The sequence below is a fragment of the Chelon labrosus genome (assembly GCF_963514085.1).
Source record: "Chelon labrosus genome assembly, chromosome: 21".
In the NCBI taxonomy this organism is placed as follows: Eukaryota; Metazoa; Chordata; class Actinopteri; order Mugiliformes; family Mugilidae; genus Chelon; species Chelon labrosus.
In genome coordinates this window covers 18,536,054-18,562,746 of record NC_140354.1, presented here as the reverse complement: position 1 = coordinate 18,562,746, position 26,693 = coordinate 18,536,054, and the positions used below count along the sequence as shown (strand labels likewise).

Sequence of the window (26,693 nt, the reverse complement as noted above, 5' to 3'; positions counted from 1 at the left end):
GATCGTGAAAAGAGATTAGTCTGCGTATGAGGGAGATGAAAAACATGACTCTGAATGAGCTCAGTGAGGCCTGAAAGCTGATTGGATTGGAAAAGTATGACAATAGTAGAAAATGTAGAAAAAACACAAAACTGGATGTAAAATATTGTAGAAATACGACAAATCTCTGGATGCATTGACAACTGAAATATCTCAAGAGGACTTTTACTGAATCGAATCAAATCAGGAAATGGGCGGCGATACCCAGCCCTAGTCGGCAGTTCTACCAAGATGGCGGCGGCCGCAGCAACCGCACTGAGCTTCAGAACCACTGTTTCCGTGTTGTGGAGTGCCAAGGTGTAACGATCGCTTCCTGTATGTAGGATGACGTCACTTCATCTGCAGCGGAGTCGGCGATTCTAGCTTAGGCAGGTGAATGTATGTCCGAGCCGATTGGCTATTGCAGGCAACGTACTTTTTGTCGGTACTTGAAACCACCTCCTGTACCGCGATATCAACTGCCTAAATAAAAACTACGGTTGGAGTGGAAATATTTTTCGTCTCGCTATTTTTCTGCCTCCGACTACCCCTGGAGATCACCTCAATCTCCACAAAGGGCATCTTGTTATTCACTTCCACCCAGCTGTTTCAGACCATTGTATTTTCTTTTACTGTTTAGCCTGGTGAGAGTTTCGATTTATTTTTTTTTGTCCAAGGATAGAGATAACGGCGTCGGTGCGGCCTTCGAGTGAATCCTTAAATGAAGGAAGTGAATGATTATTATTGTTATCCTCTTGCCCAACAAATACCGCGTCCACACTTTTCCTCCCACATTCACACAGGACTGAGTCAGCTGTGGGAGGTGGGAAATATGCGGCAATCAGTCGCTCGGCTGGGCAAAGAGAAGGGGAAGAGGGGGACAGAGGTGCTCAGGACCTCAAACGGTTTATATGTTGACCCACTTCCCCACCGCCAGCCTGTAACCGTATCGTCGCTGTGTCATCATTTCGCACCAGAAGCTTCGTTCGTCGTCGGCTGCGCAGGACTCCACAGCTTTCTTTCTTTCTTTCTTTCACCAGCCATCACAGACTGCTGATTGTCAAAGCTTTTTTTTTTTTTTTTGGACTCAACAGATCCGTTTTTGTCCAAGTGGTGCAGCAGTGTCTAAAGCCCTCTTTTAGTTCAGTCATTGATTAATACACTCTGGTTCATGTCGTACCAAACCCTGATCAGGGGTTGAGACGTGAACGCACCTTCAGATAAAGAATAACAGACCGTAAAGTAAAACCAATGAATGTAGTTTCCACCCAAACCAAATGAACCTTAGTTTTACCCACCCATTGAATAACTCACTGTATAATGATCGACTGTAGATAGGCCAGTAAAATTCTAGATATGACACGGTGCGGTGTCCATGAGTTAATGTTTAGTGGCTTGTAAGCGAGGAGATGCATCCTGTTTGCCGTTTAACTGCCAGAGGTTGAAGCTCAGGTCTCGGTTCGTAATGTCAAAGAGACTCTGATGGTGGGTCAAAACCTCAAAACTGCAGACGCAGGGCATAAAAAAAAAAAGGGATAAAGTCTGGGCTAGCATCCAGGAAACTGTTTGCAAACTGCAACGATTTAAAATGGCTTTACGGCTTTTTAAGTGTAGGAAAATGCGTTTTCTGAGCAGGTAAATGTGGACGAATGTCAAAAATACTGCAATTCTAAATGTGCGATGGCACAGGTGTCATTTAAGGTCACAAAACATTTGGCCTGTGTTCTCGTTGCTGCAGCAGGATTCGGCGAGAACAACAACATTCCTCCAGCACATTCAATTAAAGTGTTGTCACATGGAGCTCGGCGCATGCTGGCACATAAAATTGACTGTCATGGACGGTTATTAAATCAGACAAATGTCTCGGCTCACAGTGCGGAATATTAAGTTGTTGTTTTTTTGTGTTTCTACAGCGATGGCGGAGGCCCACCAGGCTGTGGCGTTCCAGTTCACCATAACACCAGAGGGTATAGACCTACAGCTGTCCTATCAGGCCCTGAACCAGATCTACCTGTCCGGAGTACGGTCATGGAAGAAACGAGTCAGCCGCGTGAGGGTGAGGAGGAGATGCCACAAATCTCTGGAGCCATTGGCAACTAAAATCTCTCTAGATTATACTGAATCAAATCAAATCAGAAAATCAAAAATCAGCCCTTGTCGGCGGTGTCAAGTTCTGCCAAGATGCCGGCGGCCAGAGCAGCCGCACTGAGCTTCAAAACCACCGTTTCTGTGCCGTGGGTGCTTGTCTTGGTGCCTCTCACTTTATTTTGATGTCAGCTAAAATCCATATCGGATAGAATTACATTTCTCTTTTATGGTTTTTACTTGTATTATTTAGTTTTACTGCTTTAAAGTCCAGATCTCGCTCTCAGTCCTTTTCAGAGAAGTCTAGTAACTCGACATTTGGATTACGTTATGGGTGGTGTTGCAGCTCGTGTAGAGATAAAATATCTGAGCACTTGGCAATTGGATGGTCCTACAAACAGTCGGAGGCATTTCAGCGGCGCTCAGATAATGTGCCAGGGAGTGACTTAATTTCTACTAAAAAGCAAAATAGTTGAATTAATAATTGAATGTATTAATGTAGATTTATGCAACGTAGCCTCGTGGAGCTAAGGTACTGAATATTATTGTCTTTGTTTAACTTTATTTCCAGATTTGTTGGATCAACCTGAGATCTGTTTGGATCTCGGCTAATATCAGGGCCTTTATAAATATATACAAAGAAAATTAAACAAGACACGTCACTTCATGTCCCATACCTACATTTATTCTTATTGTTATTTGTAGTTTTTGTTGCATTTTAACCCTCTGAGGTCTATAGTATAATTGGCCGTTTTTTACTACTTTTGGTTTTACCTTTATATTTCATCTTAAAAACACTTTACCTTGCCTTGTTGGGTGTCATTCTTTTCAGCAGAACCTCACATGTGTGATTTTACAGTTATTTTTTCATTCTGACATACTGTATTAACACAGTGGACCTAAAACCACACTAAAAACATAAAATCAGAGTAGGGAAAACCTAGATTTTTTTACTTTGAAAACCACAAACACATTTAACGAACCATTTTTGTAACTTAGAACGCAAATCTAAACTGTAAATTTCAAAAGTTTATATAAAAATTTAGCAAACAACAAAGCTATTTACAACCATTTGCAAAACTATCAGGCGTCACAATAAGTAATGTCTAATAAGTAAGGTAAGTAAATAAGTAAAGTCACAAATGTCTCAAATCTCAAAACTCGTTTATCTCTCTTTCACCGTCGTCACTCCATAGATTGTATATAGCGTCACTCCCACAAATTTTCCCTTTTCCTTAGCAATCATTACCATATAATTTTCTGATTGGCTGATGTGATGCATTTTTCCACCAATAGGAAAGAGGATGTCATGTCTTTTTTTTTGTTTTGTTTTTTTCTCGATCACCTGAAGCCGGCTAGCGCTCTCCGCTTGCTAGCGTTTTCCTTTTCGCCGTATCTTCCTGCACTAAACGCACACCAAACATGATGACAATATTCAGGAAAAAGCATGCCGTATATTAGTTTTAATAAGTCCAGTTTTACTTGGCCTATCAACACAATTTAAAAACTGGTATATATTTTGAAGTTAGCACTTTCTACACAAATTGAAACGGAGTCTCAGTGAGACTTCGTCTTGCTGCTTCATCGTCTTAAACTGGTCATGTGACTTGTATGCGCCGGTGCGTCCGTCGACTCCAGAGGGTTAATGGTAATTTTGTAATTTTTTTTTTTCTCCAGTTATTATTATTTTATTTTGGCAGTCTTGGTCCTCCATACATGTTGCCTCCATATCTTGCAACAGATATCAGCTTTATCGGAAATGTTTAATTTTTAATTTGGACTTTAAGATAGGTAGGAGCCAGACAAAAAAATCATGAGTTGGACAGTATGACGCATGTTTTCCTTTTAAAAAAACCCTGTGGGTGCCCTTGTCATTATGGATAAGAATAAGGGAAGGGTATGTCAACAGTACAGTTTGCATGTGTGAAGGAGGAGGAGGAGGAGGAGGAGGTATGCAAGGTTTGATTTGTATCCAGGAACGAGTTGAAAACAGACGGCTTAATTACAGAGTATGAATTCCCACGTGTAAGTTAAGAATGATGAGTCTTTCCCAACATGCAGTGACATGCACGGAGCTAATTGCTGACTGTGACACAGGTGGAAATGTGTGCATCAGCCACTGTGAGTAATTGTTGTGATACAATAATATTAAGTCAGAGCATAAAAAAAAAAGAACTAAAAGAAGAACTACCTCAAGACTCGTGCCTGTTTTTATGAAAGGAATCAGCTGATAAATAACTGCTTCTTCTTCTTCTTCTGTGGTTACAGAACAGCGTGATTAAGGGAGTGTACCCCGCCAGCCCTTCCTCCTGGCTCGTCGTCGCCATAGGAATCTTGGCCACTATGTACATGCAATCGGATCCCAGCATGGGCCTCATCGCCAAGATACAGCAGCACCTCCCACTGAGGTACACATGCACAACACGAAGACCGTTTTCTACCGTCTTCAAATTACGAATGTTACATAAGGGAAATTTGGAGGCCTTTTTTTTTTTTTTTTATCTCACCATTAGTAGAGAGAAAAGGTTTGAGTGAATCACCCCCTTGTAAATATATCTGTATTTTTCAGGATACCAGGGATTTAAAGCTATTGTCTATGGTGATAATCCAACTCTAGCTCTAGAGATATATTACACCAACCAGCAAGGGTTGGGGAGGCAAGAAAGGGGAGTAATTGGAAATAAAATAAACAAAAAACAGGCTACAGCAACTGAAAATATGCTAATGAAGGTTACAAATGTAACCTGGGTTCTATGAGTTCACCAAAACAGCCTTAGCCTGTAGCCTTGTGGAGTTACGGTATCGAATAGTAATGATCGTCATCTTTGTTTAACTTTATTTCCAGATAATCTTAGTTTTTTTTCTTCATGGTTGGAGTTACAACCCGAGCTCTGTTTGGTTTGGGTCTCTGAAACGGCTAATATCAGGTCGGAGATGAATATATATATACAAAAAGCACTTTAAAACAGACATTTCACATCAATACCTACATTTATTTTATTTGTGGATCTGTAGGAACTGATGTAAAATAGGCTTAGGCGAGTAAAAATATGGTGGAGCTAATGATGGTTACTAATGTAAATCTGGGTTCTATGAGTTCACCGACTCAGGAAGGAGGAAGCAGAAGTTGGGTAGCATTCAAGAAGAGTTTCTGATACTCGAGTTAAAATTAAATAAATAAATAAAATAAAAGGAAGTCAAAGGAAGGATTACAAAGGATTATGTGATAGTAACTTATATTTATGACACCGTGGCCCTATTTTCGTTTTCTTTTGTGAAGCCACAGCACTTCTGTTTTTTTTTTTTTTCATATGAAGTTGACGACACATTATTTTACTTTCATACAGTAGTAGCATCGCCCCGTGGTTATGTCTTAACCTCAGTTTAGCGTTTGTTTGTAGGTAGAAACTATAACTTTGAGAATATTTGATAGTAGACATTAGAAATTGTTTTTTTTTGTGTTTTTTTTAAAAAAAAGATTACATTGTGAAGATGAAGTCTGGAAGTTCAAATGCTGTAACGATAACATATATGAAATGTGAATGCACTTCAGGTACAGTACTTCTGGTGGGTGGGCACAAAGTTGAACTAATTTAGTAAGGCCACGACTTTGGTTCCTACTAGGGATGCACCGAAATGAAAATTCTTGGCCAAAACCGAAAAGGAAGACCCGAAAGCCGAAACAGCGAAAAAAATTATTATGACAATTATTAATACAATTAGTACAGTTATTTTCGGTGGCCGAATGTTCGGTGCATCCCTAGTTCCTACCAACAAATTGACCGTGCAGATTGGCGGGCAATCAGCAATTACAGTATTTATCTTTTCAAACAAGGAGAGCTAGCTTGAGCCATACATTCACTCATTTTCTTGTCCTCCGGAGGGTCGCGGGCGGCCTGGAGCCTATCCCAGCTGTCATCGGGCGAGAGGCCGGGTACACCACGGACAGGTCGCCAGTCAATCGCAGGGCTAACACAGAGAGAGAGACAGACAACCATTCGCACTCACAGCTACGACCAGTTTAGAATCGCCAATTAACCAAACGGGCATGTCTTTGGACGGTGGGAGGAAGCCGGAGACCCCGGAGAGATCCCACACAGAAAGGCCGATGGATTCGAACCCAGAACCTTCGTGCTGTGATCGGTGCTAACCACTGTGCCGCCCCTTTGATCCATACTTTCTGGGTGGGAAATATACAAGTGGGTTACCCAGGCAACCAGAACCAGGTACGTCCGATAGCTACCGACCGTCGGCTCCAAAGAGATCGGCAGCGAGCGAAATCACTTTATATCTGGACAGGGCTTAAAAATGTCTGATGTGCAGTAGTTAATCTCTTGTGTAAAAAGGTCCGTCTGACATGTGCTGACAGCCAAGAGGACCGACCTTGACGGTGACAGTTGCACTTTAGAGATCAGCCTGACATGTACTAACCACTGTAGACCTGACATTTGACTAATCCAAACAAACATAGTAAGTCCTCGGCATGTGAGGCCGATGAGTCGATATAAAGCAGCGTGGGTGTGTCGCCTGCATTTGAACTTTCCCCCACTTCCCTGCCAGTCTGGTTGCTCACCGTGGCTTTAGTTAAATACCTCAGCGCTGATTCACTGTCGACACACAACTGGCAGATTCCACCCTGATAATTTTCACTGTGCAAATGAGCCGATATTGCATGTCTGTGAGTTGCAAAGGGAAGTTGCACCTGTAGGATTACAAGTTAACGTCAAGGCCACTAAACGAAAAAACTTGGGTTTGTCACAGTCTGATCCTTACGACACATGATTATGGAAGTGTTTGATGGTACACATAGAAGAACTTGGTCGAACGTCAGACTGGAAAAGGTTATGTTGGCAGATGAGGCAAAAGTAGATTTGTTTGGTTTAGATGAGAGGCGTCGTGTTTGGAGACGGAAAAAACACAGAATTCCAGCATCAGAACCTCATCCTGTCTTTGCATCATGGTGGGTTGTAACGTCCTAGTTTGCGACCGAGCCAGGACGGCTTGAACATCGTTGAGGAAACCCAGAAACATCCTCAGAACTGAAACGGTTCTGTTCTGAGGAACGGGTTGCTGTAGACGACGGATCAGCAGTTAGCGGAAATGTTTAGTTTCCGTTATGGCTGCACAAGGAGGTCGCAGCAGATACTGAGAAGAAGGGTTCACACACTTTTGCAACTCACAGATACACCGATCAGGCATAACATTATGACCACTTTTCTAATATTGTGTAGGTCTTCCCTGGTGCCTCCACAACAGTCAGTCGTGACTCATCAGAGAATGGACATGGGCCTTCCGAGGGTGTCCTGTGGTGTCTGGCAACAGCATGTTGTAATTGGGGGGGCTTTGAGGGGAGGGACCTCTGTGGATCTCCCCACAGATACTTGATCAGTTTGGGATCTAGTGAATTTGGAGGCCAGGTCAACACATTGAGTTGTTCTTCATGTTTTTTTGAGTTGTTCCTAAAGCGTTTTTGTGGCTGCATCCTGCTGGGTATAGCTGCTGCCATCCAGGAGTGTCATTGCTATGGGGTGGGGGTGCCTGGTCTGGTCTAGGTGGGTCATATATGTCTAAGTAACATACACATGAATGAATGCCAGGTCCAAAAGTTTCCCAGCAGAACATTGAATTTTTACAAGATGGTCAATGTTGTTCACTTCTCCTGTCAGTGGTCATAATGTTGTGGCTGATCAGTGAATGTGCCAGTCATATCACTTCTTGAATAAATAAATGCACAAGTATAATATTTATGGTTTGTTTATTTGTTCTACTTCCAGGACATTTCTTTTTTTTTTTTTCACTCAAATTCACTTCCTCCTTGATCCAGAAGATGTCGCTGTTGTACTTCCATGCGGTTTCCTTGCTCTTCACGCGTTGCGTCACGGGTCAGATGTGATGTTTAGAGTAACTGGGTTGAATCTGTTCTCCTCTGTTCTCCTCTGGCTGTAACTGGACACCCTCTTAGACAAATTACAGTGTTCGCTTCGGCATTTGAACTGTGTTTTACAGGATGTTTGCCTGCAACCCTTCCAAGCTTTCCTCTCTGAGCAGTGGAGGAGGAAGCATTCAGTTCATTTACATGAGTATAAAAAACAAAAAAGTATGTTAGTATAATGTCTCCTGAGGCTGTTGTACCATCATATATCTAAAAAAAGCTGACAATAAAATCTAGTTGGATAAGTGTTCCTTTAATTTTCAGGAGCAGTATAATTTGGTCATTCTTGTATCTCCATATGTGTGTTTTTGCTAAATGACTTTCATTTCTATTTCTGTCCCTCCGTCCAGTCTCCACGTGTCCCTCAGTGCCCAGGGCCAGACCATGGTGTCGGCGCTCGTCTTCAGCACCCTGCTGTGGCTCTCCCTGATCCTCGCCCTCAGATTCTGCCTGAAGTTGCTGCTCTCCTACCACCAGTGGATGTTTGAGCAGCACGGACGAATCTCTAACACGACCAAAGTCTGGGTGGTGAGCTGCTGTTGTCTCTGCTTGTTACCACGGCTCCCTTGTGTTGGCCCTTGTGACCATAGTGGGAATGGACCCTCACCTTGATATTGTTTTTCTAACCTAGCTACAGTAACATTAAACAAAGCGTTGGAGCCGTCTAGTCATTAGTAAGCCAATAAGACGGCCAACAAAGGCTCAGTCAGTCGGTGTTTCTCACAGATTTTCATGAGACCCTCTCTAGCGTTTAGTTTCAGATTCAGAAAAACTTTATTTGTCCCCACTGGGGCAATTAAGGCCACACAGAACTGGCAGTAACACCATAAGACTGTGGGAAAGCTCAGTTAAATGTGCTGATTACATCTTTACTTATACACATTAATACTTGACTTAATAAAATCCAACACATCTGAATATGCCGCCATGCACACGTCATCCGTTTTACCAGCCTATGTGATTTTGTCCGATGTTTGATTTTGTTTTCTGAAACACACCTGTCCAGATGTTGACGTCAGACACAGCTTATATAATTCCCAAGGGAAAAAGGGACAGAAAAAAAAGAAGCTTTGAATCAAACAAAACTCTTAAAGGAAGAAAAATGTAGAACGCACACTAACCCCAAATTGCAGAGATAAAGTATTATCACAGGATGTTAGGTGTTAGGAGCGTAGACAGTATGAAGATGTATGGCGGAAGAGCTCCCCCTGGTGGCTGGCTGAAGTATAGGTCATAAGCTCCACCCCCTCTGTGTTAGTGGGACAAACTAGTGCACGTGGAATATTTTTCAAGGATGGTTTCTGTCATTTTAGGTAGTTAATAGTGTTGTGTAATGGTACACACAAGTCACGGTTCGGTACATACCTAGGTGTAGGGGTCACGGTTCGGGTAGGTTCGGTACAACGGTAAAAAAGCAACAGACAGTCTTTGTCCGGTCCATCACTTGTGTGCCAACGTCATTATGTTGCACTGGGTAACCAAAGTGTTCCCACACTGCTGCCAACGTTTGCTGGAAGCTTTTAGACTCATTACCGTCACCTGGATTGAAGTGAGGACTCAACTTTGTGACACCGTGGGACGAATACAAATACCGTTACACCCCTAGTTAATATAATGTTGACACCAACAGTGCCAATTCAAGTTTCATTTAAGTAACAGGATGTGACACATAATGGTGACCACCAGCTGCCGTGCCGACCGAAAACGAAAATGCGAGTGAGTCTGGCTGAAGTGTGGTCTGGTCAACGATGTCGTGGCTCCACTCTCGGACCGTACTGATCAGACTCTGGCTCCAAAATCGCAAGATGGCGCCGCCTGTATCCCCGGAAAAATGGTGTCAGTTTGGCCAATGAGAGGAAGTGGAGAAGCATTGTCCATATTTATATACAGTCTATGGTTAGGAGAAACAGGGTGCGCTGTACTTTTATACAGATTAACACGAGATTAAGGACACAGATGACCTCTGTAATTACTACAAAACTAGTCCCTTGTGAATAGGGCTATTGTGTGTGATATTTGTTAAATTTTAATAAGATTTCATTGTCTCTAAAAAAACGTCTCTCCCTTTGTTTCTGTCAGACGCTGGTGAGGTTACTCTCAAGCAGGAAGCCGTTGCTGTACAGCTATCAAACCTCTTTGCCTCACCTGCCTGTCCCTGCCATCAAAGACACAATGAGCAGGGTGAGTGCTCAACAACACACCTGTCATGTTGATATGAATGAAATGAATCCCAAGTGACGCCGTTTTTCTCTTGCTCTCAGTACTTGGAGTCGGTGCGCCCTCTACTGACCGATCCAGAGTTTAAACGGATGACGGATCTGGCCAATCGGTTTGAGTCTAACCTGGGCAACCGCCTCCAGCGCTACCTGAAACTCAAAGCTCTGTGGGCCACCAACTATGTAAGTGGATTTATTCACACAAGCGCTGTTTGCACCTAATGACTCCTCAGAGCTGTGTTTCTATGCAATGGTGGAAGAACCACTCGGATATTTAAGCATCAGATATTTTTGTTTATTTTGTCTACAGAAAGGTCAGAAACGTTAAGTAACTGGCAGTTATTTACAATTTACTGCATATTATAAGAGTATCATAACATTACAGGAGAGGCACAAATAAAATTACCGTAATGACACTAATTTGGATGCAAAGCGCAACTGCTTTTCAGAAACTATTGGAATTTTTCTGAGCGCAAACTGCGATGTAATTACGGTAATCCAAAGTGCGCTTGTGCAAACATGCTGCCGCCGACACATTGGGTTTTAAAGGGTTGGGTAGAACATTCAAAGCCTCATTTATTTTAGCAGTAAAAGCCGTGACAACTTTGAGTACTTTATACACTCCTGGATTACTAGTAGCAACGCATGAACAAACTTTAAGTGTCATTTTTGTCAGTTTTGGATTTATGGACATAGTTTTGAAGGGATTAAAAATGTCAACCCTTGTTAATTGTATTGAGAAAGTACCCGTTTCCATTTTTATTTAATGTCCGTGTCAACTTAAGCACATTTATAAAAAAAAAAAAAAAAAAAAAGAGTAGTCAAAGTATTTAAAGGGGAACTACTTTTTTTTAAAAGCTGGACCTAATTTCTGGCATAAAATACGATCGTTTACTCACCCATATAACTTACTGGTGTCATTTGGAGTCATTCGGACGATATTTAGATCCAGCGGAGCGCCGCGTATATCCATATAGTAGGAGTGACTGGGGCACCGAAACACAGCCTCTAAATAACGCATTATCTGCCGCAAAACTCGTTCATTTCACCAATATTTTGTTAAGATACACTAGTGCTATTCCCCTTTGAGTCCGGAGTTATCTGTTGTCATCATCCGGGGTCTGTAGATTGACCTACTAACCTCTGACCTGTATGATCACCCGCGACGGTCAGCTTGTTTACCTCGAATTTGCTACCGTTTTGAGCCAGAGTATACGGATGAGGAGTTCGTTGAAAGGAGGATACAGAGGGAGATAGAGGAACAGCTGGCCAAATAACAAAAAACGCTGCACGTTTGCGAATAGATAGTAACTGGTGGTGTGCTTGGGGAAAAATATTTGTCTGTGACAACAGAGGAGGAATGCCTATGTTGCTCAGAATGGGATTTGAGGTCAGGAGATGCCCGTTGGGACGTCTCCAGAAATGTCTGTATCACAACTTCGGAGGATTTCCGTTCTTTGATAAACCGGGCTGTTGTAGAGACTTTTTTTCGTGTCCTCAAAGTCAACTGGATGACCAAGCCAAAGCCTGCAGGACCGAACGGGCAACTTTCGATTGAGTAAGTAGCCTACACGCATGCATAGATTGTTAGGTTACGTTTGCTTTACGCATAGAAAGCCGGACTTCAAGAGCGCAAACTTTTGTCCCTCCTCTTTATTTACTCTCTTCTAATCAGCTTGACCCTCTGTCAGAGGTTAGTAGGTCAATCTACAGACCCCGGATGATGATGATGATAACGGGTAACTCCGGACTCAACGGGGGATAACACTAGTGCATCATAACAAAATATTGGTGAAATGAACGAGTTTTGCAGCAGATAATGCGTCATTTAGAGGCTGCGTTTCGGTGCCCCATTCACTCCTACTATATGGATATACGCGGCGCTCTGCTGGATCTAAATATCGTCCAAATGACTCCAAATGACATATGGGTAGTATTTTAGTAACAGGCAGTGTCTGGGACGCCCAACGTAAAGAGGCAAAACTGTTCCAGAGTCCCAGAAAGCACTTAAAGAATACACAGGATTCACCACAATCTGCAAATAATTGATGAGGGTAAATAAACAGAAGGAGCCAATTAGTCTTTGCCAAAAAATACAGACAAAAAAAACAAAAAACAGTGCCACTTCTGGTTCTCAGCGAGATGAAGATGATTGAACGATGTTTCAAAGTACAGATGGAGTAAAAACTAAAGCCAGAACGCTGCAGTGAAGGTGAACTTTGGCACCTTCACTGCATGTTTTATGTTCTTCCGTGAATTAATAATTCTTAAATGGCCATCTGGTCCCTAAATTAAAGTAAATGGTGTGTTATGGCAGATGCTTTGTGGGTTGGCAGATTCCATGAACTTTGCCAGTAAAGTACCACAGTTTGTTTTGCAACCCATGTATTGAAATCACACTCTGTAGTGCTTTTTTATTAATCTGCCCTTCCTTCAGCCAATGCAGCCTCTTGACCCTCCCGGTTTTCCTCTCCAGAACATTTTTCTCAGAATAGCACAGTTTGTCCTAACAGTGAAATGGATTATTAATGGTGAATGTGCAGGAACTGCTTTTATTTTATTTTTTTAATCCGTCACGGGGATTTTATCCAAATCCACGATGCTCCAGTGAGTTCGAATAGTGTTTCTTGGCACAGTACCAAGAAACACTATTCGAACTCACTGGAGCATCGTGGATTCGACCCCCCCCCCCCCCAACGTGTGTTATTAATGGCCCAGTGAGTGAGAGGAAGGTTGTCAGATTTAGATTCATGTAAGAGCTACATGCGGCGGCGATATGTGCACAGCCGCAGACACTCAAAGGAAGGAAGAAGGATCGTCTGGCAGCTGCAACGTTTTGACACACTTCGTCAAGCACCTGATACTGTGTGTGCGCATATTGAATTACCTAATGTGTACATAAGCTGTTTCTGTCTTTTTCACTCTCATTCATAAGATTTGACGTATAGCAGATGCATTTCATCAAAGCATCCAACGATGTTTCAAACCTTGAGAAAACATGAACATTATTAATCATTGGCAAGTGTCATGGCCCGTCAGTAGGGGGTGTCCACGGATGAACGCACAAGAGTCGGTGTAGAACATTAAATAGGTTTAATAGGTTACCACCGACAAAAGATGAGGCCGTGCAGTTGCGCCAAAATAAATGAAAGTAACAGAGCGAATGAATCCCTCTAAACCACAGGTGTCAAACATACAGCCCGCGAGCAGAGCGTCTAATCTGGTTTTCAGCATGAATTTGCAAAGTGCAAAAATCACATAGACTGCAATTTTTCAATGAAAATATCTGATATCCCTATATTGTCCACTGTGTTAGTAAGAGAAGTAGACAGAACACTAACACCTAGACCCAGGACTAAATGGCAGACAGCAATGTATCCAAGTTTCACTTACTTTTGTTAAGAAATTTCATTTTTTTTTCCCAAGGATATTTTATTAAATGGAAACATTCTCCAAATTTACTTTATCTTTTTTGCACTAAAACAATTGGGAAAGAATCTGGAGTTGTTATTATGCTGTTATCTTACCGGTCCGGCCTACGTGAGATCAGATTGTTCTGTATGTGGCCCCTGAACTACAATGAGTTTGACACCCCTGCTCTAAATGATCGGATCTTATCTAAGAATAGGTTTTGTGAGAATATACACAAACCAGTAACCAAGTGTCACCAATAACCGATCAGGCATAACATTAAAACTAATGACAGGAGAAGTAAATAACACTGACCGTCTTGTGACAATTCAATGTTCTGCTGGGAAACTTTTCAACTGCATTTGTTTTAATGTTACTTAGACATGTAGCACCCACCTAGACCAGACCGGGCACCCCCCAACCCATAGCAATGACACTCCTTGATGGCAGCAGCCATCCCCAGCAGGATGCAACCACAAAAATGGTTTACGAACAACTCAAAAAAAAAAAAACATGAAGAACATCACAAGGTTTTGACCTGGCCTCCAAATTCTCTAGATCCCAAACTGATCAAGTATCTGTGGGATGATCCACAGAGGCCCCTCCCCTCAACCCATAGGACCCAAAGGCCCCACACTAACAACATTCTGTTCCCAACTGTTTTGGAGGCAACAAGGGAGACCTGCACAATATTGGGAAGCTGGTCATAATGTTATGCCTGATTGGTGTTTAAACAATGCCACTTAAAAGTATTTGCAGCAGATTTTCACACTACAGAACCCAATTAAACAATTCTTACAGCAGTGTTGTTTTCGTCAACGATGACGAAATTATTTCGTTGACGCCCCTTTTTTTCATGACGATAACGAGACAGTGACGAGCTAAACACGGCTCTTTCATGACGAAAACATGACTAGACGTGTGTAAGCTGTCGTTGACGAGACGAGACTGGACGAAAATGTTAGTGGGTGGTCTGTCAGACGTTCAAAATCCATGACATTTCGGCCTGTTGTCTGTCAAAAGCTAAAAAGCATCAGCAATGGTGCTGCATCCTATCCTTGTTTGGTCACGCCCACCACATGGCATCACGCCAGCATCTGTACACATTCTGCACAACACGCCTGCCGTCACAGTCACACTAAATGATGGACCTTTGTGGCAGCGGCAAGGTGGTCAGAAACGACGAGATGATCTATGGCAGGGGTGCTCATTGCGTCGACCGATTGATCGCGAAGGTAGTGCTGGTAGATCACGTGCCACTGAAATTTTTTTTTAGATGTTAGTCTAAAACATTTATCTGTTGCAACTCCAAAACAAACAGCAAGACAAACGTTCATCTTTATTTTTACTTTATATTTGCAACATTCCCTCAGTTCAGCGGCACACCTTGTAAAGGTGCAGTGCACCAGTTTTTCTTGATAAAAATAAAAACAAAGATGGATAGAGCTTTTAACACTGAAGCACCAATTAATATGACTATATATACACTGTTACCATTTTATCTGTGTGTACAGTAGTCCCTCGTTTATCGCGGGAGTTACGTTCTAAAAATAACCCGCGATAGGCGAAATCCGCGAAGTAGTCAGCTTTATTTTTTACAATGATTATAAATGTTTTAAGGTTGCAAAACCCCTCACTACACACTTTATACACTTTTCTCAATAACTTGCAAACATACCGCACTTCAGTCACACTGCCAGCGATCAAAGATGTATATGTAAATTTGGCAAGCTGAACGCATTCCGTACTGTACAAGAGACACCGTACGAGGAGATTGATTGAGAATGGTCTACAGTCCCTTAGCCAATCAGGACGCAAAAGACGACACTCGGGCTCTCCCTTAGCCAATCAGGACGCAGAAAACAATGCACTGTAAAAAAAAAAAAAAAAAAAAAAAGCATGCAAAATTGCACTAAAAAAAATCTGCGAAACTGCGAGGCCGCGAAAGGTGAACCACGTTATAGCGAGGGACTACTGTAATGCATAATCCTTATAGTAGATCAGAAAGTATTTGCTGTTGGGTGGAAAACTTGTCTAAAGCCATTCCTTTATTATTGTAATTATTGGTGAAAATACTTTCTTTTTTTTTTCTTTTAACTAAAATTGACTAAAACCAGACTAAAACCTTTTTGAGTTTCCGTCGACTAAAACCAGACTAAAACCATCACATATAGAAATAACAAAAATATGTCGAAAACTAATAAGCATTTTCGTCCAAAAGACTAAGACTAAATCTAAAATGGCTGCCAAAAACAACACTGTTTTACGGAAATATTATATTTCTTTAATGAGTGTACAGTGTAAGTATGTGTACCCTTGTTCTCAGTATCTAGTGTTACCTCCTTGTGCGCCAATAACAGCAACTAAACCTTTTCAGCAACTGCTGATGTGTTGCCTACAGCAGACTGTGGGAATTTTAACCGGTTCCTCAGAACAGAACCGCTTCATTTCTGAGGCCTTATGTCCTTTCAGGAAATTTATGTCGGATCAGGGTAATTTCAAAACGTTAATTTTGCTCTTCCTTAACGACTGTCGTGCTTGAGGTCGCTGTCTTGCCACGCAACCCAGTTTCTCTAAACGTTAACGGAAAAAGATGATATGTTGCCCCTGTCTTGACACGTAACACCTCCACCCTTCCTTGGACTTAATTTAAAATAAACCGCATTGCACGGGACATCATCAGAAACCTTTTTGTGACAGAATAGATGCTGGTTGTGAGTGGGATTGAACGAGAAAGTTCTGGAAGAATTGTGTTCTGAATTCTGTTTTGATTCCAGGTGAGCGACTGGTGGGAGGAATACATCTATTTGAGAGGCAGAGGGCCCATAATGGTGAACAGCAACTACTACGGCATGGTAACCAGCTCCCTTATCTTAGGGTTTACAAGGATACCTGGCTAAATGTGAATGTGCTTTATCTCTTTACAACAAAGAGAATTCGAAGGTTGTGCCAAAAAGGAAGCAAGGCATTCTCTTGCATAATATTTATTGGTTTTCTTAATTATATCTTTCCTTTCTTTCCTCTCCTCAAACTTCCTGACCCCACCAGAGCAATCCTTTTTATAACTTTATCTCTTACTGTCTCATATTGTTTTCACGTGTTTAAAGTTGTATAACCAAATTATGTAACATTTTATTTGGCCATCCGTTTGCAAATCTCAAGAGTTTAAAATGTCTGGTGTGTGTGTGTCTCTTCCAGGACTTTCTGTACGTGACGCCAACCCCGGTGCAGGCAGCCAGGGCAGGCAACACAATTACTGCTCTGCTGCTCTACCGCCGCAAGGTCAACCGGGAGGAACTTAAACCGGTGAGACCGCACTCAGTTTATAGGCCTCAGTTGGGAAACAGTCTGGCTTGGCTTTTAACTGGCTCCAGGAGAAAAATCCAGGTTATTTGCATAATCTGTATCTTAGATCTACCAGCAATTTTCTGCCATTGTTCATGCCTCAGAGTTATGCAGTTCCCTGGCAGACGATCTTAGGCCTGCAAAGTCTTCTTTAATGGCTGAGCGTCATAGAACTAATACGCAATCCCAGCGACCTCGGGGCAGAGTCATTTTAAAGTTTAATTCAAAAGGTTGATGCACGTAGGCACAAGTTTGTTTTAATAGGGCTCATATGACGGATGTATGTTTATCTTGCTGTTCTCTCTTTCTTCTGTCTGTACCCGGCTGGCCTCAGGCAGATGGGTCCCTCCATATGAGCTGGGTTCAGCTCGAGGTTTCTTCCTGTTAAAAGGGAGTTTTTCCTTGCCACCGTTGCCTTCAGGCTTGCTCTGGGGGTTTCAGGCCGGGTTTTTGTAAAGCGTCTTGAGACGATTTGTATTGTTATTGACGCTATATAAATAAAATTCAATTGAATTGAATTGAATATTAATATTCCACCAGAGTGAACAACAGATCAGCCTTGTTTGTTGCTCTTCTTAGTTTCTTGGAACTGTTTTAATTTTAATGGAGAATATTAAAGATTAACGAATTTACAATATATTGTTCCTTGGCCTTAAGTGGTAAGCAAATGCATTTGGACCATTAGAACATAAGTGCTGATGCAGGCACTTGTCTGCACGCACATTATTACATTAAACAACATTAGGGCACTTCTTCTCGGTACCTAATAAAACAGTTGTGCTCAGCGTTCATGCAGAGGTTGACCTTTCAGACCGCATTCACCAGAGTTGTGCCTTGATCTTCTCTGATTGGCTGGGTGAAAACCACATGCTTCTAAACCTCGCTGAGATTCACCGGGACACAATTTAAAATGTGTGTCAAAGTTACCAAATATGGTTCCTTGCCCCATAAAGAATTAATACCGGCACTTTGGTTTCGACTACTGCTAGGTTGACATATGTTTTGCTCAAAGACGCAAAAGGTATATTCCTGTCGGTCGTTGCCTGTAATCTTTGTATTGTGACACAGACACTGCTGACAGTAAAGCAAGCTCACAGTCTCTGTTGCTGGTAGATCTTTGATTTCGGTTTCTTCTTTTAAGTCACTATGCAAAAAACTTTTTTATCATAAGATCACCTTATAATTGCTATGCTATTTTATTTACCAAAACAAAGTCTGAACGTCTGTGGGTGGTGCTCACATTCCTAGGGTCTGTTGTGGATGTTACTGAGATTAACCTTGTTGATATCATCTTTGCTTGGGCTCCCCATCTGTCATTTAGAACAGTAGAAGCCACTTGGAAAAAAAACTTTTACCCTTGGGATATTTGATTGGGATTTTTATTGGATGGTTGTTTGAACGGTTAAATATTAATCAGTAGGTTCCAAAATTCTCTCGGGCTGTGATGAAGAGATATAAATAATAATAACAGCGGTGTTTGTGTTTCAGACTCGCGTTCCAGGCACTGTCATTCCTCTGTGTGCTGCTCAGTGTGAGAGGATGTTCAACACAACGCGAACGCCAGGAGAAGAAACTGGTAACACACATACACAATGGCCAAAATGTCCTCCCTTTGCACAATGTCCTCACTCCGATGGTGTAAAACTCAAAACTGGTCCCCAGAAAGATGACTGTACAAGAACACACACACACACACATTATTATCATATCTTATCTTAGCCTTGTAAGCGAGTGAAGACCAGCCAAAAAGTGGCTAAGTGTCTTCACTTCAGGGTCCTCAGATAGTTATACAAGAGCACACACACATACATGTTCGTATGACTATCTTTGTGAGGACAATCATTTACGTAATGTATTCACTAGCCCCAAAAGCCTTTCCCTAACCATCTGAACTAAGAGCCTTATGAAGAAGTGAGGATTGATCGGTATGTCCTCCCTTTGCACTAATGTCCTCATCCCAGTGGTGTAAAACTCAAACTGGTCCTCAGAAAGATAGCTGTACAAGAACACACACACACACACAAACACATTTTTATCATATCTTAACCTTGTAAGCGAGTGAAGACCAGCCAAAAAGTCCTCACTTTGCAGAAACGTCCTCACTCCAATGGTGTAAAACTCAAACTGGTCCTCAGAAAGATAGCTGTAGAAGAGCGTGCACACACACACACATACACTTTTGCATGACTGTCTTTGAGAGGACATTCATTGACATCATGCATTCCCTTGCCCCGTTCCCTAATCATTTCAATGATAATCTAATTGTCACCTTAATCCTCAAACAGTCTTGTAGTGTGTAAAACTCACTCATGCTCATAAAGATAGCTGTACAAGAACACACACATAAACACATTATTATCATATCTTATTTTAACCTCGTAAACGAGTGAAGAGCAGCCAAAAAGTGCTCATTTTGCACAAATGTCCTCACTCCAGGTCCTCAGATAGTTATACAAGAGCACACACACGTACACGTACGTATGACCATCTTTGTGAGGACAATCATTTACGTAACGTATTCACTAGTCCCCAAAGCCTTACCATCACCATCTCAACAAGGCGCCTAACCTCTAACCCAGGGGTGACCAAATACTTCTCAGTGGAGGGCCAAAAATGAATCAGGGTACAGGGTCACGGGCCAAAACTAAACATTCATGTTGCAGTGCATTTAATTAAATATGACTATGATATAACTTTGCAAAATAAACAGTCATACAAAGTAATTTTGAAAATGAATGGCACTTCTGTTTGTTGAAAGCAGAAAAATAATAATAAGGCTACCAGGCCTATGTCTTCAACAACATGGGACAACATGCCCCTACAAGACTGAAATATTACACTCTCTGCTGCCTTGAACAATCATTTTAAAATAGTAATATAATTGGACAACAGCTTCAGCTTTTTAGCTTTTTTTTTTTGACGATTTCCTATTGCAATCAGCCTCGAAAGCAGCTGACTGAATAATGACATGCAATATGAAATCATCATTAGCCTAATAATCAGCCTGCAAGGCACTACTCTCTGCAATTAGCCTTGAAGGCTGTTGCCTTTTGTATTAACAAACAAACAAGCTAAGCTAACGTTAGCAGTAACTTGCAATTAAAAATTTCTAACATATATAAACTAACCAGTTTATTTACAAAAATACTCTGTGTATAGTCTTGGTTACCTATAAATCAATTAGCTTAAATATCTAACTTACTTCAAAAAGATGTTTGCATCTAACTTAAAGCAGTTCGCTCGGTGGCTCACTCCGCTTATCGCTTCGTGTTCAAACCATTGACTGTAGGTTCAAACGAGTCGCGCTCACTCGCTTCGAATGGATGCCGCATGAGCTCTGATTGGTTGTGCTGATTGTTGTTGAGGGTGGAGCTTGTGCAGCCTCCCAGGCTGAGCAGCCTGGAAGTCGACGGCTGAAGGCAGATTCACCCTGGAGCCATTGACTGTATATACTAGAGGGCCCATGTCTATGATTGAGCCCATGCTCTCCATCCCAGTATCTTCTCACTCTCTGGTCATGGGCTTCCGGCCGGATTTGAGCTGACGGGAGCTAAACAGTGCCACCCTACCCCCAATGTAACACAATGCTAAGTTGTGGTCAGGAGAGGAAGTGCAACAATAAATAAACATTAAAAGAGATATTCCGACTGCTGGCAGTGGGACAATAATAATAATTTAATTATTAAAAATATGAGCATGGGCCGCGGGCCAAAAATAATCAGTCGCGGGCCAACTTTGGCCCGCGGGCCCCAAATTGGGCAGCCCTGCTCTAACCTAAGTGTTATCATAACCCTCAAACAGCCTCATGAAGAAGTGAGGATTGGCTGGTATGTCCTCCCTTTGTACTAATGTCCTCACTCCGGTGGCTTAAAACTCAAACTGGTCTTCGGAAAGATAACTGTGCAAGAACACACACACGAACATGTTCTTATCTTACCCTAGCCCTAACCTTTTACACTGAGTGAATTCGAAACCCAACAAACTTATCTGCACAAAATACATCATTGAAGTCATTGTGTCCCATGACAGATGAGCTGAAAAATGCTAAAAAAAAAGTAGGTTAATTCCCGGTTTGTCTGCCAGCTGCCTGGATCTCATGTTATTCCCCCATCCCAAGTGCATTTGTTAAAACACAGATGACAATGATATGGTTTTTTCCACAGATGTGCTCCAGCACTGGCAGGATAGTGAGTTTGTGGCAGTCTACCACAAGGGCCGCTTTTTCCGCTTGTGGGTGTACCAGGCCGGGAGGCTGTTGACCCCAAGGGAGATCGAGTTCCAGATCCAGAAGATCATTGATGACACTTCACCTCCGTTTCCTGGAGAGGAAAAGCTGGGAGCGCTCACGGCTGGTGACAGGTGGGAACAATAGGGCATGCTTGTTTTCAAGAGCTTCTGTTCTCTACGTTTGAAGTTTTTAAAGACACAAACACAGGACCTCAAAAAACATATATATGTTTGGTTGACATAAATATCTTTACATTATCTTTACGAATGAGAGTCACCCTCAAATTGGCTTAAATTGGCTCAAAACCAGGCATGAATTTTGCAAAAACTGAAAAAATTACATAAAAGACGTTAACTGCAATTGTTTTTTTGTTTTGTTTTTTTATATAAAATTGTCACCGATTCCGAATTTGTCCACTAGTGGTCGCCCTTCTCTAGTCAGAGTTGTGAAATAACACAACACTGAGAAACATTTTCATTATGTACTTACACTTATTGTACTTATTATGTGCTTATACTTATTTTTTGCACTAAAACAAAGGGAAACGAGTGTAGTCGTCATGATTTAAGGCTTATTGTCTTATTGGCTTACTGGTCCAACCCTCTTGAGACCCAGTTGGGCTGATTTTGGCGCCCGAACTAAAAGTTAAACAAAGTAAGGGCGTCTCGGCCTAAATATGTTTACTCCACTTCTTCAGAATTTCATGAAATCTAGTTTCCTGGCCTTTCCTCTATAAACATTTCATGAATTGTTTTGAACTAGTTCTGGTGTATGATTTTTTTTTTATATTCTGTATGGACATTTCACCAGAGATGAATTATTAATGGTCATTGCCAAAATATTTGCCAATGACAGGCTTCTTGATAACCAGAGTTTCTCCAGCAATCAGTGGAGCGTGAAGTACGATTTATTTTTTTTTTTTTTGTGTTGTACACAGACCAGGTTTAATTTTTGAATTCCTCATGTCAAAGAAAACAAAAAACCAATACATTGTCAGTGAATGTCTGTGAATGCAGGAAAGAGTGCATTCATTCTGTTGTACTCTACACAAACAAGGCCGGAAAGGATGGAAAGCGAAAGGGGAAATGAGTGTTTGAGTGAGGCGTGTTGAAAAAATAGTTGAGGTTCAGACTAGTGCCAGGTATCAGCTTATATCTCTCCAAGTTGACATGCAGTCTAGATTAGACTGGAATCTACTGGTATCCGGTACCAGTATCTGGTATCTTCGAAGTCAAAAAGAATCACTGAAGACGATCAGAGTTTGATGCAAAAGAAATAAACCAGAGTCAGTTCAGGCTACCATGCGAGGTCGGACTGATTTTGTGGTATTGTGCAACGGTTTATACACCTTTTTGCGCTTTATTTACACACAGCGGTTGGACTCAGCCCCCTTTTTTAATAGACATTTCTCTTGGAAATACTCATCTTTTCCTACCATACAAGGTCTTCTTTCTAGCACAACCTTTATCCTCCGTGTGCCACAGTTGTTTTTGCCTCATCTTGCTGGTGGCTTTTTAAAAAACAACCTGCCTTACCTTACATCCATGCATGGTCTGGCTGGAGGCCTTTCTGTCCCTAATCCGCTGAGTTAGCATTACTAATTTCTCCATATATGGTCTGATAAGAGTCCATCCTGTCCTCCGTATATTTCTTGTTTCCTTGTACCTGTCATCTTGGGTGCTATCTGTGTGCAGTTTCATGCAGGTCATCAAAGACTTTTTTAAAAAAAAACCTTGGTCATAGGGGGTCTATAATGCCTCCCAGACTTCAAAAGTTCAAACTTAATAAAAAGAGGATGTGAGTCATCTGCCAGGATTCTCTCAACTTTCCTCCCCATCCTTTCGGTATAAATGTGCGTCAGGACACTATCTATGTGTGCAGTATACACAAGTTACAGAATCAGTGGACTGACCGCAAGACAGCTCAGTCTTCTCTGAAGGTAAAGCCGCTGTGAACTTTTCTTAAAAACAAAGTCTGTGTTTTCAGAGATGTTTATCTGGCAGTCCAGAACTGTGCCAAGGTATTTAATCATCACGTGAACCCGGCACTACTGTCAGATCACATTTTGTGCAGATAAACAACTCCTTTCTTTTTGAAACACTGATTTCCAGCTTGCTATCTAAGCGCCGTGCTTCAAAGGCCTTAACGTGAGCAAGATAGGAGGTGTCACCAGAAGGTTCCGTATTGGTCATTTATTATCACTGAAGGGACAGAAATATAAAGAAATTCTCCTCTTTGATGGACTTACGGAAATGACTGTAATTACCCCAATGGCTAAAGGGCATTTGGCATGGTGTGTAGATGTGTGGACATGCCTCCTTCTTTCTTCTTTATCCTCTCGTGTGTTGAACAGGCTTCTTCTTGTTGCTCCCTTCATCTTGTCTTTACCAGCGTATAAATGACGTAAACGTAATTTGAACTGCGACACAGACACTCAGGCCTTGTCAACCCAGCATCTGTTTTAACTCAGATTTAATAACCACTGAGAAACAGCTGCACATTTATCCAAAGCAAAACTAAAACCCTTTCTTTTTTTCCCCTCAAATCTTGACAGGAAATGGATCTTGTCCGTAAAAAAAAAAACAAAAAAAAAAAAACACAAGTCACACAAATGTCTTAACACACATAAAAATGGACTACTGTTACTACTACTACTACTACATGGACTAGTTAACAGAAGCTTACAACCTTGAGGCAGCGTTGCCAGATCTCACGAGACAAATAAGCAACCAGGCCTTGTGAAAACAGGCCCAAGACAAGTGACTTTTCTACGGAGCCCCCCTAGGTCCCAGGGGGAGAAAAATAAATAAGCATGTATATATGCAACTGTGGGTACCGATTGTTGGTATCTATGTGCGCAGTTTTGCACAACTGTACCCACGGTGCACAGTTTATTTTTCTCCTCCCTGAGCTTTGGGAATTTTCTCTTTCTCCCAGTCGTTATATTTCTTCTCATATTTCGCCCACTCTGTCCCAGGCATTTTGTTTTCCCCAAAAACTCTCCTAAAGTCCACCATCATTCGCGCGTATTTTCATTTAAATGTCACTCACTGGCTCTGCCTCTGATTGGCTAGTATTCGTTGCCATCTGGGTCAGAGCCAATTAGAAGTGTGCATAGGCAAAGGGGAGGGGCAGATGGAACAGGCAAGACAAACTCATACGTTTAAATGATATATAGAAAATATCTGCTTATATACAGTGCGGCCCCTAGTGGACAAATTCTGAATAGCATTTACTGGGCTTATCTTGGACGACACGCGACTACCAATATTTGTAAGCGACTTTACGGAAAAACAAATTCCAAAGTCGCGTATAATAAGCGGACTTTGCAACACTGCCTTGACATGATATTTCTAATCATCATTAAACTTCCGTAACTGTTTACCCTTATAAATCAGGGTTGTCAAACTCATTTCAGTTCAGGGGCACTAACTTGGATACCATTTGCAGTATTGGTTACTGATTTAAAATGCTGCTGGTTTTTCCTTCCTCAGTGTAACAATTATATTCATTGTTTTTTTTTTTATCTTTACCTTTTTTTATTGCTCTGGAACCGAAGAGCTGCCAAACTGTATTTCATTGTTTTTCACTGGACAATGACAATAAAACTTCTTCTTATTATTGTTTTATTGATCCCTGGGCGCAGTCCTTAGAGGCTGCTGCCCACTGCTCCAACTGCGGAACCATTAAGGGTTCAATTATTATGATATAAATGTTTAGATTTAATGAACTATCCTTTTACGAAACATTTTATGAACAATCTGAAATCTTTTAAGAAAAATAACTGCGATGTCTGCGCACTGCTGCCACCTGCTGTTAAGTTCTGGGTCTCAGTGTCGCGTTACCTCAGCCACTCTTAGTGAAATAGTGCACCCCCTAGTGGACAAATTGGCAATAGCTGTTACTTTTATTGAAAAATGGCAGTTTAAAGTCTTGTGAGTAATTTTCACACTTTCTTCTTCTCCTCTTCCTCCTCCCCATTCTTCTCCCTCTTGCATCTTTCTCATTTTCATCCTTCTGCTCCTCCTTTACGTCTTCCCCCTTCTTTCCACTTCCTCGTCCTCCTCCTCCCTACTTTTTCCCTCATTTTCGTCTTCCTCCTCCCACTCCTCTTTTCTCTCTTCCTTTGCCAAGGAAGCCCCCCTTGGCAAAGGAGGGCCGGGGGCTGGAGAACAGGACGAGATGTTTAGATTTTAATATCCTGAAATAACTTCATGGACAAACACTTGACAGCAACTACGGCATTTGTCAAGAAACATATGTTGCTCTTATTAGTTGTAGGGCTGTTCTGTTGTCCCATAATTAAATCCAAATAGCATGTAACCACACTCAAATCCACTTGATGGGCAATCAAGCGTTGCCATTCATCAGAAGAACTAGTTTGATTTACATTTACAATGAGCTTCACACTTGAGTTCCCTTCTAAGAATTTTTATGCAGATGTGTGCAGATTTGGAAAGCTAAATGGAAAAATATTGCCTAATGCGTTTTCCCATGAGCTAATTTTGTCCTTTGAGGTTGTGAACTTCATTCAAACTAAATTTGATGTTTTATATTTGCATTAGATGTCCTTAGATTGCCTTGGATGGAAAACGTACTTGGAGTAATAGGACAAAGGGAGGATGTGCTTTTTTTGTTTTGTTTTTTTATCAGCTCCTTGTTGAGATACGTCAACAAGGACAATATTTCAGATGTAATTTAATGTGTCATCTCGCAGATAAAGCAAGATCTGCGGTTTCCGCCGTCATGAACTCTCTGTACCCTCTCTGATACTTTCTGCACGTAATTTGAGGCCAGCTGAGAAATATCTTGAAAGCATCCGATATTGAGCCGTTAGTGCCTCATCCTTAAGATCTGTGTGTCTGCTCCTTCCTAGGGTTCCTTGGTCTCGGATGAGGAAGCAGCACTTCAGCTCCGGCATCAACAAGCGATCACTTGATGTCATTGAGAGGGCCGCCTTCTTTGTGACTTTGGACGACGAAGAGCAAGGCATGAGAGGAGACGATCCAGTGGGAAACTTGGACCGCTACGCCAAGTCTCTGCTCCATGGGAAATGCTATGACAGGTGTGGAGGTTACGGAGGAAAGGGAGTGCATGGGGGCGGGGGAGGCTGTCATTTGGCTGCATAAATCAGATTGATTAAATACCACCAAGTCTGTGTTGTAAGGAACAGTCAAACGGGCAGCAAACTGTCTTTCCAGCCAAGACAAACAAAAGCAAATGATGAATACCCAGATGCTTTAACTCCCATGTAGGTTCCACGAGCATTTGTTGATTCCCCCTAAAAGCCCATCGCAGAGCTGCAGACACGCCGTCAGTGAGTGGGAGAATATTTTGTATCGTCTGGATCCTTTCCGTTGGGTTTTCCAGTTGCAGCAGCATGTCTGCCACCAAGTCTTTCTGACTTCATCCTGTTACTATTAAAGCCGCGTGTTCAGATCACATCTGGGTTTTTTTT

The 26,693-nt window shown here is 41.8% G+C and overlaps 1 protein-coding gene across 2 annotated transcripts in view; it reads left to right on the top strand.

Annotated features, from left to right (window-relative positions):
- The window catches only part of cpt1a2b (carnitine palmitoyltransferase 1A2b), a 73,403-nt gene that overhangs the window by 3,895 nt on the left and 42,815 nt on the right, over positions 1–26,693 (top strand). The window contains exons 2-11 of one of the 2 annotated variants that reach the window (XM_084571530.1): positions 1,932–2,074; positions 4,372–4,511; positions 8,386–8,563; positions 10,115–10,216; positions 10,297–10,434; positions 16,440–16,517; positions 16,861–16,968; positions 18,496–18,583; positions 21,171–21,366; positions 26,112–26,300. In XM_084571530.1, the coding sequence (XP_084427656.1) occupies positions 1,934–2,074; positions 4,372–4,511; positions 8,386–8,563; positions 10,115–10,216; positions 10,297–10,434; positions 16,440–16,517; positions 16,861–16,968; positions 18,496–18,583; positions 21,171–21,366; positions 26,112–26,300 (1,358 nt within the window). In that variant the 5' untranslated portion in view covers positions 1,932–1,933. Of the gene's footprint in view, positions 1–1,931; positions 2,075–4,371; positions 4,512–6,212; positions 6,330–8,385; positions 8,564–10,114; positions 10,217–10,296; positions 10,435–16,439; positions 16,518–16,860; positions 16,969–18,495; positions 18,584–21,170; positions 21,367–26,111; positions 26,301–26,693 lie in introns of those variants that run through there. The other variant, XM_084571531.1, reaches the window with a different exon arrangement.